This window comes from Puma concolor, chromosome A1 (assembly GCF_028749965.1).
Source record: "Puma concolor isolate L17-30 chromosome A1, mPumCon1.1.hap2, whole genome shotgun sequence".
NCBI lineage: Eukaryota > Metazoa > Chordata > Mammalia > Carnivora > Felidae > Puma > Puma concolor.
The window spans coordinates 139762798-139782568 of NC_141667.1; the positions used below are offsets into that span (position 1 = coordinate 139762798).

The following is a 19771-nucleotide window of genomic DNA, read 5'->3' on the forward strand; positions in this document are numbered from 1 at the left end:
CCCGTTCATGCTCTGTCTCTCTCTGTCCCAAAAATAAATAAACGTTGGAAAAAAAAAATTAAAAATAAATAAATAAATAAATAAAAACAAAAATATACGTACTCTGATGTTAACAGTGAACAGACTAGAGGGGGTTCTGCCCATCAAAATACCAACACGATTGGCTAATTTGGGATGGGAATGCACACAAATGACGCCTGACCACATCCCAAACACTTGAGTGGATTAACTCACTAATTTTTAGTCACTGTAACAGTTTGAAAAAGTTCCCTTGAGTCCCACTGCAACAAAAGGGCACCTTTTTTCCCTAGTTACACAGTGGGCACGAAGATTCGGGCTGCTCAAACCGGATGAGAAAGTGGAACCCTCCTGGGGCCTTGCTGGAACATACCTGGGTGGAACAGAGTGCCTGGCCTCAAATGGGGGCAGGCTCTGCTCAAAAACGGCCCCGGTGCTTCTCCTCTAGGACCCACGCAGTCAGGACCCCCCCAGGATTCCAGCTCTTCAATAAAAAAAGAAAAAGAACAGTAAATTTTGAGAACTACCTTTGAAAAAAATTCCATCTCTTGGGCTGTATTCTAAGCAAATTGTTTCATCTCAACTGGATGGGAGATGAAATGAGCATTCTCACTGCCGACGGGGGTGTTAGCTGCTGTAACCTTCTTGGTGAGCAACCTGCTCATTTTTTTTTTTTTTTTTCCTAAGAAAAATTCACTGAAGGCCTTCGACATGCCCGGTACCAGTTTGGAGTTCCAGAACAGCAAAAAAAGGACCCCACGGAACTTACATTCTAGAGCTGGAGACAGAATAAATAAGGTGACAGGATGCTGATGGGGTGGGGAAGAGACACCCATGTGTGTGAAGCAGGTGAAAGAGGAGCCCTGTTTGAGTGGTCAAGGAAGGGTCTCCTGAGGGGACGTTGGAGCTGAGGCCTGAGGCTGACAGGGTAGGTGGGGGTCAGGCAGAGAGGCCAGCAGAGACCGGAGGGTCCCCAGGTGAGAAGGTGTGGGTTCCGGGGCTGCAGAGGAGTCAGGCTGAGACTGGATTGTGCGGGCCTGGGTGCCACAGCCAGGTTCTTCCATTATACACCGTACAATGGGGTGCTATCCGTGTTAAGTTGGGGAAGGGTGTGATGCGGTCTGCATTGAAGAAAGATTATTTTGTCTGCTATGAGGAGAGTCTTTTTTTTTTTTTTTTTTTTTTTTTAATAGGGGAGCTAGTTTACACATCAAGAAACTCAAATGGCACCTGGGTGGCTCAGTCGGTTAAGTGTCGGTCTTTGGCTCAGGTCATGATCTCACGGTTCGTGGGTTTGAGCATTGGAACCTGGGGCCTGCTTCGGATTCTGTGTCTCCCCCTCTCTCTCTCTCTGCCCCTCCCCTGCTTGTGCTCTCTCTCAAAATAAACATTTTTACAAATCAGAAGAAAAAAAAAGAAACTCAAAGCATTCACATCCGTATTTTAAGTCCTATTCCTGGCACTTTGCTTTTGAAAGAGCATGAAATGGTCATGGGCCCCGGTGTTTGGTTGGTCCAGCACCCAGTTCTCCCTGCCATCTGGGCATGGCTGCCCATTTTCTTTGGGGAATCACACCACTGCTGCAAGTATTTCGTATCAGTAGGGGAGGCTGACCCTACGGACGGGTATATCCATGGCATGCCAAACTCATTTATTAGCTCACTTGACAGGTATTTATTGAGGGCTGGGTAGAGCTGCTCACAGTGACAGCCTAGTGGTTCCCATGAAAGAAGACAAATAATTCAGACATTTGCCACATGAATATATAGCAGGACATCAGGTAGGTGTAAGTCTCTGGAGAGCAATAGCACAGAGAGAGGACAGACTGAAGAGGTGAGGTGGTCCGGGAAGTCCTGAGTGTAGGCTGAAGGAAGTGAGGGGGCAGCAAGCCCGGGGGACACAGAGGGAAGAGTGTGTGAGGCACTGGGCCTGGCTGACGGTCAGGCTGGTGGCTTCAAGAAACATCAGAGTCCGGGTGTGCAGAGTGAGGGTGGCAGGGGGTGAGGTGGAAGAGGGAGCGGGGATGTCCTGAAGGCTAACCAGACATTCCTTCACCCTGGGCCCCATGACTGGCTCAGGGAAAGGTGTTTGACCCAAGTCATGGTAATGAGTCTCAATCGTGGGACTCCCAGTGGAAATATTGGGAAAGAGTGGCAGTCTTTCCTCTCAGAGACTGTACAGGAGCAAGGCTGAGAAACTGACACAGAGGGAAGCGGATCCAGGAAACGGAAAGATGTATTCCGGAAGACACCATCGAGCCCCTGAGTCCCGCCATGCCTGAAGCCCATCTCCACCCCTAGCTTTTTAGCTATGAGAGCTAATACATTTCCTTTTTTGCTTAAGCCAGGGCAAATTGATTGCTTGTGACTTGGAAGCTAACATCTTTGTCTAACACAGCAATATCGAATAGTTTTAAGTACAAAGGTGTGAATTGCAGGGGTGCATGGCTGGCTCGTTGGGTAGAGCATGCGACTCGACCTCAAGGTTTTGAGTTTGAGCCCCAAACTCATAGAGTTTATGAAAAAAAAAAAAAAAAAGGATGTGAACTGCAGGCTTATTTATGATCCCAAAATCCTGGAAGCCACTTGACTGTCCCAGAATGGTTATAAAATATATGTCCCGTAACAGAAGAACATGTGTTCATTAAGACGATGATACAAAACTTAGAGAAAAATGAGAAAATGGTTGTTTTTGAGAAAAAAGTAGAAATTTTGGATGCAGCTTGATCTCAAGTATGTAAATGCATTCTCATAAAGCAAATGCAACAACATATAAATTGACATGAAGAAAATAAAATGGTGGGATTTTTAAACTCTTTTATGTTTATGGTTTGGTTTTTTTTTTTTTTTTACCTTTTTGGTCTCCCAATTTTTCTCTAAGATACATTTCTAATAATTAGAAATAATCTATTTTTTCATTTTTTAAAAAAATTATTTTATTTTAGAGAGTACAAGCTGGGGAGAGGGGCAGAGGGAGAGGGAGAGGGAGGTAGAGAATCCCAAGCAGGCTCTGCACTCAGCGTGGAGCCCGACGTGGGGCTCGATCCCACAACCCTGGGACCATGACCTGAGCTGAAATCTGGAGCCGGCCTATCCAACTGAGCCACCCAGGTACCCCCAAAAAAGACTATTTAAAAAAAGTTTTTTAAGGTAACATGTCAGGAAATTGGCAACAAATACCTGTTAGATATATGAAGTGCCTTAAGTCTCATGTCAGAGGGCACATGAGCCACTGATGTCTCCATGCACAGGAGCACAGAGTTCGCCCTGTAGTGCTTTTATTAGCATGAGCATAATCATAGACATCTCTCTAGTGACAAAGCAAAAAGGAGTTCATTTTCAAAGTGCTGAAATTCTGAGACCACTTATCGCCCAGGTAGTAAATTGTCAGGCAAGGTGCTATATGCCAGGCGGCTGATAAGCTCACAACACACACCCTGTTCAAAGCTGTTTCTTTCTTGTAGGCTCAGAGTTGCGCCTTATACCAAAACCGTCGGCAGACTCACAACTCTAAACTACTGCTTTACAAAAAGCCTCTACTTTCTGCAAAAGCTTTTGAAACTAACAGTTCACTCTTTTGGCGACCGTGCGGTGAAAAGGAAACATAGTAGCCAAGGGCGTATACAGACTCAGAGGAAAATTATACTGGCCATCACCACCACCGTGCCCAAATTATTAAAATTTTGATCCCGAATCACTTTAACCAACAGTTGAAAACATTGCGGTATCCTTAGCCATACGTTGTTTTATTCTAAGTGCTATTTTGCAATTTCGAGGATCATCAAATAAGATAAATTCTAGTAAAATTTATTCTTGGGACAGACTGATTAGAATGACACTTTCAAAACTTTTAACTACTCCATTTCGGATGAGTTTTTAGGTTTTGAACAGAACTCACCAGCCTCATATTTTAGTTCAGCCGTTTTGAGTTACATAAAGACAAAAACATGGCAAGGATTTTATAGCAGGAAAAGGATTTGTTTTTGTTTTTAACATTCCTATAATTCAGAGGGCTGAAGAAATCTTTGATCTGGAAGGCTTGGAAATCCAAAGCCCCCCTCAGGGCATTTTTTTTTTTTTTTAATTAAGAAAGAGGAAAAACAGTATTTGTAATGGAAAATTTTTGTGCTGTTAAGTACCTAACGGCTTTCACTTAAGTCTGTAATTCATCTTGTGGACTTCAGATTTCGGCCAAGCCTAAGTTTTAGGTGTGATATAACATCACCTGCTTGGAGATTCGCTAGCGTTGCTGACATTCTCGAGTGATGGAAAGAAAACCGGCACTAAAGCAGAATTACAGTGGCTAGTCACAGGAATCCTGTCTGGAAGAGGGGGGAAGAAAAGTCCATCTCACAAATATTAAAGTCACAACAATATGCAACCCCAAATCCATACGTGGAATTTTCACCCTGTGACTACTTCTATGAGAACGCTCGAGGCTCTCAGGTTTGGAGGATCTGGAGAGAACTCAACATGCCAATATGCCCCCACCGCCCACTTCTGAATTTTTATTAGGAGTCATCTGTTGCCACCTCCACTCATTTTTGAGAGGGTGGGAAGGATTTTTCTTCCCAGTGTGCTATTTAAAGTGCTATTCAATTGGCTGTTCAAACTCTGGTCCCTTTCTGTCCTAGGTGGCAAATAGTATGTCCTGTAATTTGGATAGATATCTCCATTTGAAATTGTTCTTTTTTTTTTTTTTTTTTTTTTTTTTTTGATGTTTATTTTTGACAGAGAGAGCAGGCAAGTAGGGTAGGGGCAGAGAGAGAGGGAGACACAGAATCCGAAGCAGGCTCCAGGCTCCGGGGTGTCAGCACAGAGCCCGACGTGACGCTCGAACTCATGAACCATGAGATCATGACCTGAGCTGAAGTTCGCCGCTTAACCGACTGAGCCACCCAGGCGCCCCTAGATACCTCCATTTGGAAACCTGAGTCTTTTCTTCCAACCTGGATACAAAAAGAGGTCTGCTTCCTGTGCCTCTTCTGGGCAGCAGGACCCACACTGTGACGGGACGTCAGGAGGAGAGGAAGAAGAAGTGGTCAGCCTAGAGCAGAGAAAATTCACGACTTCATTTGTCCCTGTCACAGCAGACCTCAGAACTCCTGAACTGCTTCCCAGCCTTGTACAAACTGTTCACTCTGCCTCGCCAGCCTCCCGCACGCGTTTCTGCTCCCCGTGGCTTTAGGACTCAGTACAGGACTCCCTCAGGGAGCCCTCCCTGGAAACTTCCTCCCCGGAAACTTCCTCCCCGGAAACTTCCTCCCCGGTGGGGGCTCTAACTGTTTGCTTACTTACTGACCTGCTTGCTGTCTCCCATCTCCTCTTGGACTGGAGGCTCCTCTAAGGCAAGGATTAGATCTTCATTGTAATCCCCCCCTCCCCGGTATTTTACACATAACTGATGCCCAGCAAGTACATTCAGAACCGGTAACCAAAAACAATAGGTCTGCATTTATACCATGAGGTACTTAAAATCTCGCAGGACCATAAAGGTTGTTAAACGCGGCCATGCATCTTCCCACTGTTTCCTCAAAAGACCGTAATCTTCTAACAACTTACGCTTTTCCTCTTTACCTTCTGAGTGGAGGTGTGAAGGGCTTGGTAGAAGTAGATGGTCCAAAATGAGGTGGGCGTCAGACATTAAAGAGGAAGAAACCCAGGGGATGGTGAGGTTAAGGGGCGGTGTCTGCGGCGGATGCTAGCCGGCTTCAGTGTCAAACCGTGTTCATGAGCGTGGCTGGCTGTGGGCAGCTGGTAGAGAACCAGGCAGCTGGTAGAGAACCAGGCCCCAGGGGAGTACTTTGGATTTGACCTGAGAGGTGATGAGAAATCACTCTCTCCAGCCTTCAGTACTGTGGAAGTCGTGGCGTCCGCTCCGGAGACCACGGTCGAATCTTCGTTTGTTGGGGGCTTCACGTGGCCTGCCTGGAGGAGGGGGTCAACGACAGAAGTGTGTACATGCACCCCACACACCACCTGGAGACTCAGGTAGGCAGCAGTATGGAGCTCTCTGTGCTTTGCTTTGTTCCCGGCTGCAGAGCATGTTCCCGACCCTCGTGCAAGAAGCGAAAGAGGCCTCGGCACAAACCGATCACCACAGTGGGAAAGATCTAGGCGAGCTTCCTTCAGCTGGGGGGGTTGGGGGGGGGCATGGGGGGCGGGACAGTGTTGCATCTAGTTTTGCTTTCATGCTGCTGCAGATGAAACTCATAAAGGAGAAGTCACAGTATATCCACTGGAGAAGAGACCAAGAAGGAAAGGATTTATCCCCAAACCTGGAGCTCCCTGGGTGACAAGGGTCCTGTTTGCATTCAGGCTGCTACAACAAAGTACCATCGACTGGCTGGCTTACAAACAGCAGAAATCTATTTCTCACCATTTTGGAGGCTGGTGGCAAACTTGGGGACTGGTGACGAACCTCTTCCTGGTTTAGGACTCACTTGTTTTTGCGACAGCCTTGCATGGTGGAAGCAACAAGGGAGTTCTCTGCCCTCCTGCCCTAATCACCTCCTAAAAGCCCCGCCTCCAGAGACCATCACACAGGGGAGTGGGTTTCAATGTATGAATTTGAGGGGGACACAACCATTCAGCCTATAGCAGGTCCCGACCTCCCACCCCCAGCCCTCATCAATGAACGGCACCACCATCGGCCCAACTGTGCCGGCCAAAAACCCATCCTTGACTTCTTTCTCCCTTCCTTTTACCCTCCACGTTCAAGTCCACCAGCAAGTTCACCGGTAGCTGTGCAATAGATCTCACATATCCGTGTCTCATCCTCGTCCCTGCTACCACCCTAAAACAGAAGGTCATCTGTCACCCAGATTATTCAAGGGGCCTCCTAACAGTCTCTCTGCTTTGGATCGTGCACGTGGCCGGTCTATTCTCCATGAGCAGCCAGAGTGATCTTGTTAAGTTGGCTCAAGAGGGACAAACCATGTGCATGACCCCAAACTGACGATCGCCTGCTGCTGTTTGCCAGCTGTCCGGAGGGTTTTTAAAAATTCATGTTTTAAAATGTCTCATGCCTAATTAATAAACGAATATGAAAGATAAAAATAAAATTTGTCAATAAACCTGAATGAAATAAAATAGATCACATCCCTCCTATGTACAACCCATCAATGGCTTTCCATTGCACGCAGGCTAGGAGTCAAACTCTTGAAGGCCACCTCCCGAGGGGAGCCCTGTGGGATCTGGCCCCAGCCCCTCACTATGCTCCACATTCTCTGGCCTTCCATGGGGAGCTTGGCTATAGCTCTCTCCTGATTGAGGGCTTTAGAACCTGCTGATGTCTCTGGAACACATTCTCCCTACTTGCATTCTTTGCCCAGCTAATTCCTCCAGCATTCTTCAGGTCTCAGATTCAATGTCACTCACTCAGGGAAGGGTCCTGCCCCGCCCCAATCTAAATTAGGTATCTTCTCTGTGCATACGTAAACCTTCTTCATAGTCCTTCAGAGCCCTTGACACACTTCATAATGACAAATTTTGGGGGCTTTTAGGCATCCAATATCACATTATTCTGTAAGTTCCATGAAGTCAAAGATTCTAGTTTACTCGGTTTCAAATTTAGAAAGATATCAGGGATTTAGAAAGACATTTTGCTGCCTTCTGTGCTGAGGAAAAATTACCATGATAACCAGATATAACAGTTCTTGTGAAGGAAGACAATTTCTAAGTGTGATGGTTCTTATCTTTTACTACATGTAAAATACCTTGTTAGTTTTGTTGACATGCTGATGGGTTGGACTGTTGTCCTAAAGGTATCACCAGGCTTCTATTGTACCATCCTGACTTGATTTAACTTTGTGTCCGGTTCCCCTGGAAGTATTGAGGGTTTTTTTTTAATCAAAAAAAAATTGAAACATATAAAAAAATACACATGAAAATACTTTGAAATGTCCTAGGGTTACAGTTCTCACACTTTCTGTGCACAAGAATCATCTAAAGGGCTTATCAGATCTCCAGGCCCCAGGTTCAGAGCATCTAAGACTGTAGGGGCAGGACCTGAGAAATTATATTTCTAACAAGTTCTCAGATGATGCTGGTCCTGGGTCCAAACTTCGAAATCCACGCCCTATGGTGTCACACAACCAGGGTTTGTAATCACTGAATTAGCTTAATCATTTGTTAACAGGAGAGTTTAAGAAATCATCCAAGTGTGTAGTTACCCAACCTATTACCACTCTGTATGTGAAGTTCATGAGCAAACTGTAGAAAACAGTTGTTTTCAGAACAATCGGGATGTAATGAAACATGGGAACTTGGGAAGATGTTAGCAAATCCTAACTCAAGGTCATTGGCTCCACATGCATCTACGAAGCTTCTGCTGTGGAGCATGTAGCCAGCATTGAGCTGGGGCTGGGAAGACAGGGTGCTGGCTACCTACTCCTTCCACAGTGGCTCCTGAGATCTACTCCTGGACCCATAATGGAGATGGAGTGTAAACAAGTCAGAAAACGGCCCTGCTTTCACGGAGTTCATGTTCTTTGGTTAAATGCTAAGAAGGAACACTTGGCTACGATACACAGGAAGCCAGAGAAAGACAAGTATCATATGATTTCACTCGTATGTGGAATCTAAAACACAAATGAACAAACACACAAGCAGACTCAGATACAACCTGGTGGTTGCCAGAGGGGAGGGGAGTGGGGAGATGAGCAAAATAAGGGCATTAAGAGGCATGAGCTTCCAGTTATAAAATAAGTCACTGTGATGAATAGTACAGCACAAGGAATATAATCAGCAATAATGTAATAACATCGTACGGTGGCAGGTGGGGACTACACTTACCGCGCTGAGCACTGGGTGAGGTACAGAATTGTTGACTCATTAATGTTGTACACCTGAAACTAATATATGTCAACAATACTTCGACAATAAAAATTCTAAAAACTCATGGTGCAGAGTGGCAGGACCAACGAGGGGCTCTTTGTGGAAGGAATATTTAAGCTGAGACCTAACAGGTGAGTGTGAGCATCTTCTCAAGGGGGACACAAAGGCTGTTTCAAGCAGAGGCCAGTAGGAGCTGGGTCTTTAGGCGGTAATTAGGGTTTGGTGCCCTTGTAAGCGGGTCCAGAGAGATTCCTTGCCCCTTTTCCACCATGTGAGGACACGGCAGAGAACGCTCATCAGACATTGAATGTGCCAGTGCCCTATCTTGGACTTTCCAGCTTCCAGAACTTTGAGAAATAAATTTGGTTGTTCATAAGACACCGTGTCTGTGGCATTTCTGTTACACAGCCAGAACCACTAAGACAAGTACCTCCCTGTGGCCACCTGCCACCCCAGGGCTAAATTGATGTTCTCCTGAGACTGGGTCCTGCACGAAGTATACAAGTCAGTAACCATTAAAGAAAGGTAGTTCGAGGCGCCTCGGTGGCTCAGTCGGTGAATTAGCGACTCTTGATTTGGGCTCAGGTCACAGTCTCAAGGTTTGTGAGTTCAAGCCCTGCATTGTGCTCTGTGCTGACAGCTCAGAGCCTGGAGACTGTTCGGGATTCTGTGTCTCCCTTTCTCTCTGCCACTCTTGTGCTCAGGCTCTGTCTCTCAAAAATAAACATTAAAAAATTAAAAACATATATATCATTTTAGAATCTGAGGTTGTCAGGGATATGAGACTAATACCAAGTAGGTGTGCCAAAATCTGTTCCGCACCCTGGCAAATATCATTAACTGGTTGTTACATCCTTACTCAAAAATCCTTTAAAAACAACTTAAAAAATGTTTCGGTAAAATAGGCATAACACTTACCATTTTAACCATTTTTAAGCGTACAGTTCAGTGGTATTAAACACATTCACACTGTTGTGCAGCTCTCACCACCATCCGTCTCCAGAACTTTCTCCTCTTCCCCAACTGAAATCCAGTAAACATTAATGCCCCATTTCTCCCTCCCCCCAGCCACTGACAACCACCATTCTACCTTCTGTTTCCACGAGCTGGACTATTCTAGGTACCTCACGTAAGGAGAACCACACAGTAGTCATCCCTGGTGACCGATTTCACTTAGCATATCTTCAAGGTTCATCCGTGTTGTAGCACATGTCAGAATTTCCTTCCTTTTTCAAGACTGAATAATATTCCGTTGCACGTATCTACCACAGTTTCTCCATTCATCCATTCATGGACGCTTGGGCTGCTTCCGCCTCTTGGCAAGAACGTGGGTGTTTAAATTTTTTTTTTCAACGTTTATTTATTTTTGGGACAGAGAGAGACAGAGCATGAATGGGGGAGGGGCAGAGAGAGAGGGAGACACAGAATCGGAAACAGGCTCCAGGCTCTGAGCCATCAGCCCAGAGCCTGACGCGGGGCTCGAACTCACGGACCGCGAGATCGTGACCTGGCTGAAGTCGGACGCCCAACCGACTGCGCCACCCAGGCGCCCCTAGAACGTGGGTGTTTAAACAATCTGCTCAAGTCCCTGCTTTCACTTCTTTCAGGTCTATACCCGGAAGTGGAATGGTTAGATCACATGGTCACTTTGTATACTTTTCTGAAAAAAATGCCATGCCATTCTCCACTGAGGCTGTGCCCTTTTACATTCTCGCCAGCAACGTACAAGGGTTTCAAGGTCTCCGCATCCTTGCCAACAGTTGTTATTTGCTTTTTTTTATAGTAGTCACTCTAAAGGGTGTGCCAGAATCCTTATTAAGTGGCCATTATCATTTGATCACAGGTGTCAGATGATATGAGAGCCATGTGTTATTTCTAAACTGTGATCATGAGATTTTGACACTTCTTTAAAATCAAAAAATATTTTTATTGGCTAGAATTTTAAAGTAAAAAATTTGTGTAAAATGGTTGGCAATTCACATAGGTTGTTTTCTACTGACATTTTTATTTTTGTAAACCGAGTGGTTTACAATCAAAAAATATTTTTATTGACTAGAATTTTAAAGTAAAAAATTTGTGTAAAATGGTTGGCAATTCACATAGGTTGTTTTCTACTGACATTTTTATTTTTGTAAACCGAGTGGTTTATAATCAAAAAATATTTTTATTGACTAGAATTTTAAAGTAAAAAATTTGTGTAAAATGGTTGGCAATTCACATAGGTTGTTTTCTACTGACATTTTTATTTTTGTAAACCGAGTGGATTACATTTCTATACTTTTCAAAGCGAACTGACTGAGGATTTACCAGGTAGGGATGGCTGGTGTATTCAGGGTGGCAGAGATAGAGAGCTGTTTGAAAAAGTGGGGTGGGTCAAAGAGGACAGAAGGGGTGCTGGTCGGGAAATGGCCAGATGATGGAGGTGAGGCCTGAGAGGCTGCGCAGGAAGCACCAAGAGACCGCCTGAGACCCAGCCCAGACAGACCACCAGATTCATGAACTAGGAGCACAGCAGATGACAGCTGTCCCGGGCTCCTGCTTTAAGGGACAGTGTGGTTACCCCTCCTTTTATTTTTTCTTCCCCTTACTCTTTTACTGCTCTATTGTCTATGAATCCATGTCTTGGAAAATCCTTGTTTTGTAAAAAAGGGAGAAATGGAATACGTATACTAAACATGATTTTGCATGTATGTGGCTGAAATCTCTGTAGGTACACATATAAACTAAGCACAGTGGTTGTGTGGGGGGCGGGGACGGGATGTAGGAGACGGGGTGGGAGATTTTTCTTTTTTTTATATATCCTTTTTTATGTTGTTATTAAATTTTCAACCATGGAAATATATTTCAGCCTCTCTCCAATGTCCATTCCTGCAGTGCAGGGACCAGGCAGTTCCAAGCCCTCCCAGACTCCCTTGAGGCTGGGGATTGATCATAAGGTTCTGCCAATTGGATACGCTTTCATGAGATGGAAAATGGAGGTGGGTGAACACCATCTTCCGGCTGTAGCTGTGGGCAAGCAAAGTCAAGGGTGTTGAGAGGGGATGTTAGTGCAGGTGGCAAAGGTGGACACTCTGTTCCAGGGCCCAGTCCCCAGATTCCTGCTATGAGGCAGTTATAGTGGTAACAATTACCTCCTGATCTTGCTTGCTGATACCCGGATCACAGCTACAGTGTAGTTTTTTTGTTTTGTTTTGACCTCAATAGCTTCAGGAGCAGCCTCCTGGCTCCCTGAATTCCTGCTTAAGGCAAAGGTTGTAGTTCCCCTGGCAGGTGGGTATTAGATGTTGCTGGAGGATTCTGGAAGTCATTCCTGGATTATCCACTAGAAGTTCACTCTCCTCATCCTTCCAAAAGATTCTATGAGCATCCAATTTCTCACTATTCCATCCTGCTTAAAATACCTACCGTGGTTTCTATTTCCTATAACAGAATTGAAATGAAACACAAAATTACACATTAAAAATTAAATAAAAAATAAAAGTCATCACTAAATAAAAATCCTCAAAAAACGTTTCCTGAGGTGTGTGCCACCAACAGGGCTTGGTTTATATATTAAAAAAAAATTCTTACTATCTTGGTAAATCATCAACTATTTAATGGGTACCTACTGGCTTAATAGATGTGGTAATTTAACACTTCAATTAGAGATAAATGTGAGTATGTATGTGAGAAGTTGTGTGTGTGTGTGTGTGTGTGTGTGTATAAAGAGATAAGACACAACTGGTATTTCCAATAAAATCCTAGAAGAAGACAAATTGAAATATTTCTTCATCTCTGTTTTTATTTAACTCAAAATAGCTAACAATGAAACATTTAAAAAATATCTCCCAACACTTGAGCATTCAGTTATTTTCGGTTCATGACACTTGATTATTTAGTCCTTGCGTGTTTCCAGCATGAAGTCACATAGCTATCATAAATGTATCTCTAAAAGTCTGCAGCAGGCTTGAAACATATATATATATATATGTATATATATATATATATATATATATGCATATATATATATATATAACACACACATATATATATCCTAACCAAAAACCATGATTCAGTTATTGGTCTTGAATCCAAGTATTTTTCTCCCACAAAGCAGCTTAGTAAAATTAATAACCATAAATAGGCTAGCTATGAGTTTTCAATGAAATGCCTGAATAGAGCACATACATTGTTTGCATATATGTTTTTATCCTCGTACTCCTCAAAATACGAACTTGTGTGAGATGTAGAGTGGTGTTAGATGATACACACATTTAACTTACATAAACTCCATAGAGGAGGTAACAAGGAAATGATAAGGAAAATAACAATTAATCCGGTGGCAATTCTACTCATTTAATGAACGAGTAAACCTCGATGAGTGCTGAAGAACCGTGAGGAAATCAAAATGAGGCCTGTCACTCTGGTGTCTCCTCAGGCAAGTCAGTTCACATCTGTCTCTCGGAAAGCAAGCATCTTCCAGGGCTAAGTACGATTCTAGTGTGGAAAGGTATGTGGTTTTATACAAAAGTGTCCTAAACAAACACCAACTCCCATTGGTCTTCAACAGAAGAAACAGTCATTTCTTCCAACATTGGCAGAAAACCTGGATGTATTGGATGTACAGAGTTTATTGATGGCGCCTTTCTGAAGGGCAGTCGAGGATGATCTCGATGTTCCATTTTATTTTAGGTACTGACCCCAGAAGCTAATTCCTAGGTACGATGCAACCCTACTGCAATGTAAATAGAAATGACGTGGTTTTTTAAAAATGCCCTAACATTGACAGCGAAATAGAATTTCCAGTTTAATTCCATCCTCACGTTTAGCATAGCATGTTTCTGTGATACTCTCCCGGTGCGGGCACTTCAGAACACACGTATCGCTGACTGAGAAAATCTCATGACGAAAAGATTAGCGTGTCACGAAATCTGAACGACGACGACAAAAAGTTACCAAAGTAGAGGAGTCTCCGTATGTTTCAGGATAAGATGTTCAGTTAGCAAGTGGTGCAACGAAAGCAGAGGGCGCCTTCGTTTTGTTCTGCTTGGTGCTCACGGGGACATTCCACAACCTTCTCACCAGGTTCGAAATTGGCAGCTACCTTCTCCTTCTCAAATGCTCGGCCCTAACCTCAGCACCGCCCGGGGTTCAGTTTCTATTTTTTTTTTTTTTTTAATTTTTTTTTTTTCAACGTTTATTTATTTTTGGGACAGAGAGAGACAGAGCATGAGCGGGGGAGGGGCAGAGAGAGAGGGAGACACAGAATCGGAAACAGGCTCCAGGCTCTGAGCCATCAGCCCAGAGCCTGACGCGGGGCTCGAACTCACGGACCGCGAGATGGTGACCTGGCTGAAGTCGGACGCTTAACCGACTGCGCCACCCAGGCGCCCCTCAGTTTCTATTTTTAAAAGCACCATTCTAATGGAAATGTCCCTGCCCTGAATTAAGCTGGGACTGTGAATTTTACCACTAGCTAGAGCTGTTATGTCATAGAGTTTAGGTTAATTTGGTAGGTATCGATTTTCCGTGAGACCTGCTTCAGCTCCTTCCGGCCATGTAGGATTTCTACCTGGGCTGCAGATGAGGGTAAAATATCCCGTGGAGAACTCCTTCAATAACCACATTTGGAAAATCTGAAAAACAAAAGGAACACAGCTTTTCTTAAGCACATCAGTGAAATACGAAATACAATTGCGTTTGGTAGAATTTAACGAGGTGAGGCCCACGGTAACTTAGGGATCCGCACCACCTTGTTTAGGATGCGTTATCTGTCACGGTGCCTTGGCCTAAAGCCACTTTAGTGCAGGGCCAGGCGCTGCAGGAATGCACGGCCAGATTTGTAGCTTATTGATTTAAGGGATGTTCTAATGGTTAATGCTGCTAGGCCCCAGCTCTTTATCTGAATGTTTTCTCACAAGGAAGATGGATTACACTGGCAATTCAATTTCTAACAAAATCTCAATATACTTGAAGGAATTCCAAGATTTCTACAGGGAATACTCGGCTGCAGTTTTTCCATTGTGGTTTACAGGAGCGTTTAGTCCAAGTTGTCTCGAGGATGATCGTGCTGTTACGTGAGCTTCCAAGGAGCAGTAACATTGGGGGGCCGTCTTCGAAGCTTAAAAGGGCACATTTCCGACAAAAACCATCTTGTCAAACTTGAAAAACCAGCCACGTTTTTAGAGGAGATACAAAGGAAACCCAGAGGTGTATGGATGTGGAGCCACGAACCAGTGATCGGAGCAGGGAGAATACGAATGGTAAGCTGCACAGGGGGACCTATCCATCATATGGCTCAGAGGTTCAATTTCTAAACTTCAAGCTGCACATGATTATACCCAGGATCTATGCTAAGCCACCCACTTTAAACAATACAGTTATTATGTGAGGAAATTAGCTGGTCCAATACTTAAGACAAAAACTTTACGGCAAACACTGTTCACGTAGTAATCCAACCTCTAGAGAGTTCCTACCCTGTAAAAGCACTCGCAAGGCAGGGCAGGAATGTTCTCGGAGGAGTGGACTAGGCAGAGGAGCTAGCCATGTGGCACGTCTGTGGCAGGAGGGACCCTGGAAGGATCAAAGACTGAAATGGGGGCCAGGGTGGAAAAGGGAATGAGGGATGCCTGGGTGGCTCAGTCGGTTAAGCAGGTTAAGCGTCTGACTCCTGATTTCTGCTCAGGTCATGATCTCATGGTTTGTGGGTTTGAGCCTCACATTGTGCTGCTCCCTGCTGTCAACACAGAGCCTGCTTCGGATCCTCTGTCCCCCTCCCTCCCTCACGCCGTGTCTCTCTCTTTCCCTCTCTCTCTCAAAAATAAATAATCCTTCAAAAAGAAACAAAAAAGAAGAAAAGGGAATGAGGGAGAGGCCTGGGGGCAGGAAGGCCAACTCAAGCACAGGAACAGTGGCTTCATCTGAAAAGCAACGGGAAGCTCCTGAAGGAATTTAAGCAGAGGGAGAAGGAAATGAATTTTGTTTTGCAAAGATGACCCTGGCTGCCATTGAGAGTAGACAGGAACACGGTCAAAGAGGTGACGAGTTCCACGTGACGAGTGAGGGACTTCATAATAGTACCTACCTGATAGGCTGTTGTAGAAACTGGTGGGAGAAACAAAGCACTTGAACCCGACCTGGGCACACGGTGAAGTACCAGCTACCATCAGTACCAAGCGCTGTCTAATTACCGGGGATCTAAGTAAATAGCAGTCCCTGCCCATGCCACAGAACTTCTACGCTAGTCAGGGAGGCAAGCAAATGAATACGCAGACAAAATAGGTTTTAAGAATATCTCCAAGGGGTGCCTGGGTGGCTCAGTCAGTTAGGCATTCGGCTCTTGATCTTGGCTCAGGTCATGATCTCATGGTTTGTGAGATCTAGCCCTGCGTCTGGCTCTGTGCTGACAGAGTACAGCCTGCTTGGGATTCTCGCTCTCTCTTTCTGTTCCTCCCCTGCTTGTGCTCTCTTTCTCTCAAAATAAATAAACTAACTTAAAAAAAAAATGTCTCCAGTACATGAGCATTCATTCAATCACCTTTGGGCGATGACACTTGATGTCTTATTGTTTGCTCTTATCCAACATGAAGTTAACATAATTTTCCATAAAACATATCTTTCATAATCTGCAACAGAACTTAAGCCTATATATGTTGATCTCAATCAGAAACCATGATTTTGCTAAGTGCATTTTAGTTCTAAAAGTTTTTCTCCCTCACAGAGGTATACTGAAACCAAGAGCCATAAACGGAAATATTGATCAATTTTCTTAAAAAATTTTTAAAAAATTCTTTATTTTTGAGAGAGACAGAGAAACAGAATACAAGTGAGGAAGAAACAGAGAGAGGAAGACCCAGAATCTGAAGCAGGCTCCAGGCTCTGAGCTGTCAGCACAGAGACTGATGCAGGGCTCGAACTCATGGACCGTGAGATCATGACCTGAGCCAAAGTCAGATGCTTAACAGACTGAGCCATGTAGGCGCCCCATAATGATCAATTTTTAATTAGATGCCCAAACAGCATATATGAACATGCATTGTTAGTATATAGGCATTTATCCTTTACTGCCCAAAATATAAAAGTCTATTTGAAGGTTAGTGATTTACATCATCAGCATATTTCGCATGGATTTAAGTAAATAAGCTCGGCAAAAAAAAAGGACAATACCATGAATTACTCAGAGAAATTCTGTACCACCTGGACAGGTCCAGCAGTGGCTTAAAGGCAAAGGGGGAAAATGAAACAGGGCACGGGGCTTGAGGGCAACAGGATGGGAAGGTGAGGAAAGACCTCTGTGAGCAGGTGCCGTGTGAACGAGGGTGCAGCAGCCAGCTGTCCTCACAGGTGCCAGGGTACACACCTTGTCTGGGTGAAGGGCATTCCCAGCAGAGGGAACAGCACAGGTCAAGGTGCTGTATTTACTGTCCAGCGAGTGCTGAGCATTTGCTAGATGCTGGAGATTAGCAGGTAAACACGACAGAGGAAAAGAAGGGAACAAAGTATGCGATCACGGGCAGGACGCAAACGGGCAGGACACTAATCAAAGTGAATGGAATAGTGGGTTTTTTTTAATTCAAAAAATTTTAGTATTTATTTTTGAGAGAGAGAGAGAGAGAGAGAGACAGAGCATGAGCATGAGCAGGGGAAGGGCAGAGAGAGAGGGAGACACAGATCTGAAGCAGGCTCCAGGCTCCGAGCTGTCAGCACAGAGCCCGATGCGAGGCTCGGACTCACAAACCGTGAGATCGTGACTTGAGCCAAAGTCGGACGCTTAACTGACTGAGTCACCCAGGGGCCCCTAATGTGTATTTTTTAAACACAGAAGCAAATGCTAGAGAAAGGTGATTAAGTATTCCTCACTGAAAAGGATTTTATAGGAAAAATACTATGAGACTATACTCTTATATAGCAAAGGAAGCTCCCTCTGATCAGGGTGTTAAGAATGGATCCTCGCCAGAGCCGGGCTGTGTCCTGCCAGCCTTCTTTGAACTGACAGCTAAGTCAGGGATCTCAGTGCATGGACTGCGGCTACAGAACGGTCCTTTCTCTCTTGCTGGTGATAAGGTTTTATTGTCAGAATGTAGGAATGGTTTCAACAGATAATTTATCTACTGCGGTTTAGCTGCCATGCTATTTAGTTACCCTCAGAAACAAAGGCTGAAAATTCACTCTGTGCACAGAGCACACAAGAAGAAATCAGGCACCAGGGGTCTGCCCATCAACTATGGAGACTGGGCAAGTCAGGGACCTCCTTGAGCCCCGATTCTCTCATTAACCAGTGATGATACCTGCCCTGCCTAGTTCATAAGGCTGTTAAAAAAATGCAGTGAGATAATGTCTGAGAATGTACTCACAAAGAGCTGGGCAAGGGAACATTTTGAGAGGGACTCTGAATAATTTAAATTTCTTGGCACAAAGAAAGGACCCAACTAAAATATTGATTATATTTATGCGTAAATTAATTCATTATATTTAAGTATATATCTTCTAAAAATATACATCCCATCACCTAAGATGCCATAAATGAAATGGAAGTAGAGATACACATGTGATATATGCAGACAGCTTTTGGGAAAAAGGATTTAAATAAAAAAGAACCAGAGCCTTGGAATCAAACCTTAGCATCTGGATAAAAACATGCAGAGACCCAAATAACATCATCAAAAAAAAAAAAAAAAAAAAAAAAGAAAAGACGATAAATACCTTTCCTCCTTATTACTCTAATTCAAAATCGCCTGGTAAAGTAGAAAGAAAAATTACATTTCTTGCTGAAAGCCCTGCCCCAATTAAAATTCTGAATGTCTCTTACACCAAGAGCACTGTTTTATTGGCAGATTATTAAGCCCTGGACCAATGTCACTCTGTTAGACCTGTATTAAAAACGTGGTTTATGTGGTGCAGGGTCAGATCAGTAAAGAGCTGTTAGCAGATGACAGGTTTGATTACCGCTGGCTGCAGGCAAGACGTATGGATCCCTGAGGAACAGTAGCACCGGCTGGTGGGACAGTTTGCTGGAAAGGTCAAGAACAGGCATGTCAGCATCAGGGGACGACGGTAAACAGAAAACACTACAAACTAGCTTTGAGGGGATCAAACTGCTGTGTGGGGACATCTCAAGGTTTATGTATCTAACCGTGTGGGTGAAGGATAGCAAGCCGAGTTACAGGGAATAAACAAGCCGGGCGCTCACCTTCTAAACATTTCTTTGTGGAATCTGAAGCAGATCTACAATCTATACGATAAATCACTGCTGAAAAGCGTCGCTGTCATCTTTTTTAATCTCGTAGCACAATTATTGATAAAAGAGTATTCTTATTACTTGCACAAAACAAAGCAGGGCTCCTATGGCTTCTCTCCTGGATATAACTGTTTACTTCTCTAACTTTCTATCAAATATTTATAATCTGAAAATCAATTTGCTAACAAACGTTTTCAAGAAGATCATGACTTGATACCCTTACACCAGGGTTAACTAAACATTTCACAAAACCACAGTCCTATTCCTGGTTTTATGTAAGTCTTGACTGGCCAGTATTAGTTCTTACCTTGATTCTTCAGATTCTGTCTCATCAAATGATCTAAAATTTTTTTTAAAAGAGGAGAGAAAAAAGACCATATAAGTTGGGTGACTGTTTACGCCAACCAAGGAAAAAAAACCAGCCAGCAATCCTAGAGCTCCAAAATGGGAAACATTTTGAAAAGAAAGGGGTTTTTCCAGAGTCACAGCATGACTGACGCCTCCTTCTAAGGAATCTTGTGAGCACGATATTCTCGAATGTCAATCTTCCTGACGATCACTTAAAAACCTGATGGTTTTACTTTCAGACTTGTATAAGGGAGAAAGGATTTCACTCTGTCATTTCCCACATTTCTTCTTAAAAACATCCCTCTATAAACCCCCACCTCATAGCAAGTACATGCAAGTCAGAACAGGGCAC

General features: G+C 44.0%; 1 protein-coding gene and 1 long non-coding RNA gene across 2 annotated transcripts in view; one reads left to right on the forward strand and one right to left on the reverse strand.

The window, feature by feature from the left end:
• Positions 1–92: 92 nt before the first annotated feature.
• On the forward strand, positions 93–7109 carry LOC147584515 (uncharacterized). The gene is made up of 2 exons (XR_015250583.1): positions 93–946; positions 3482–7109. It is a non-coding gene; the product is annotated as an uncharacterized LOC147584515 (long non-coding RNA).
• Positions 7110–14228: 7119 nt separating this feature from the next.
• Positions 14229–19771, reverse strand: part of SNX24 (sorting nexin 24) — a 159211-nt gene continuing 153668 nt past the window's right edge. The window contains exons 5-7 of the mRNA XM_086705440.1: positions 19379–19411; positions 18780–18844; positions 14229–14470 (exon numbers count right to left, since the gene is read on the reverse strand). Coding sequence (XP_086561566.1) covers positions 14403–14470; positions 18780–18844; positions 19379–19411 — 166 coding nt within the window. The 3' untranslated portion in view covers positions 14229–14402. The remainder of the gene's footprint in view (positions 14471–18779; positions 18845–19378; positions 19412–19771) is intronic.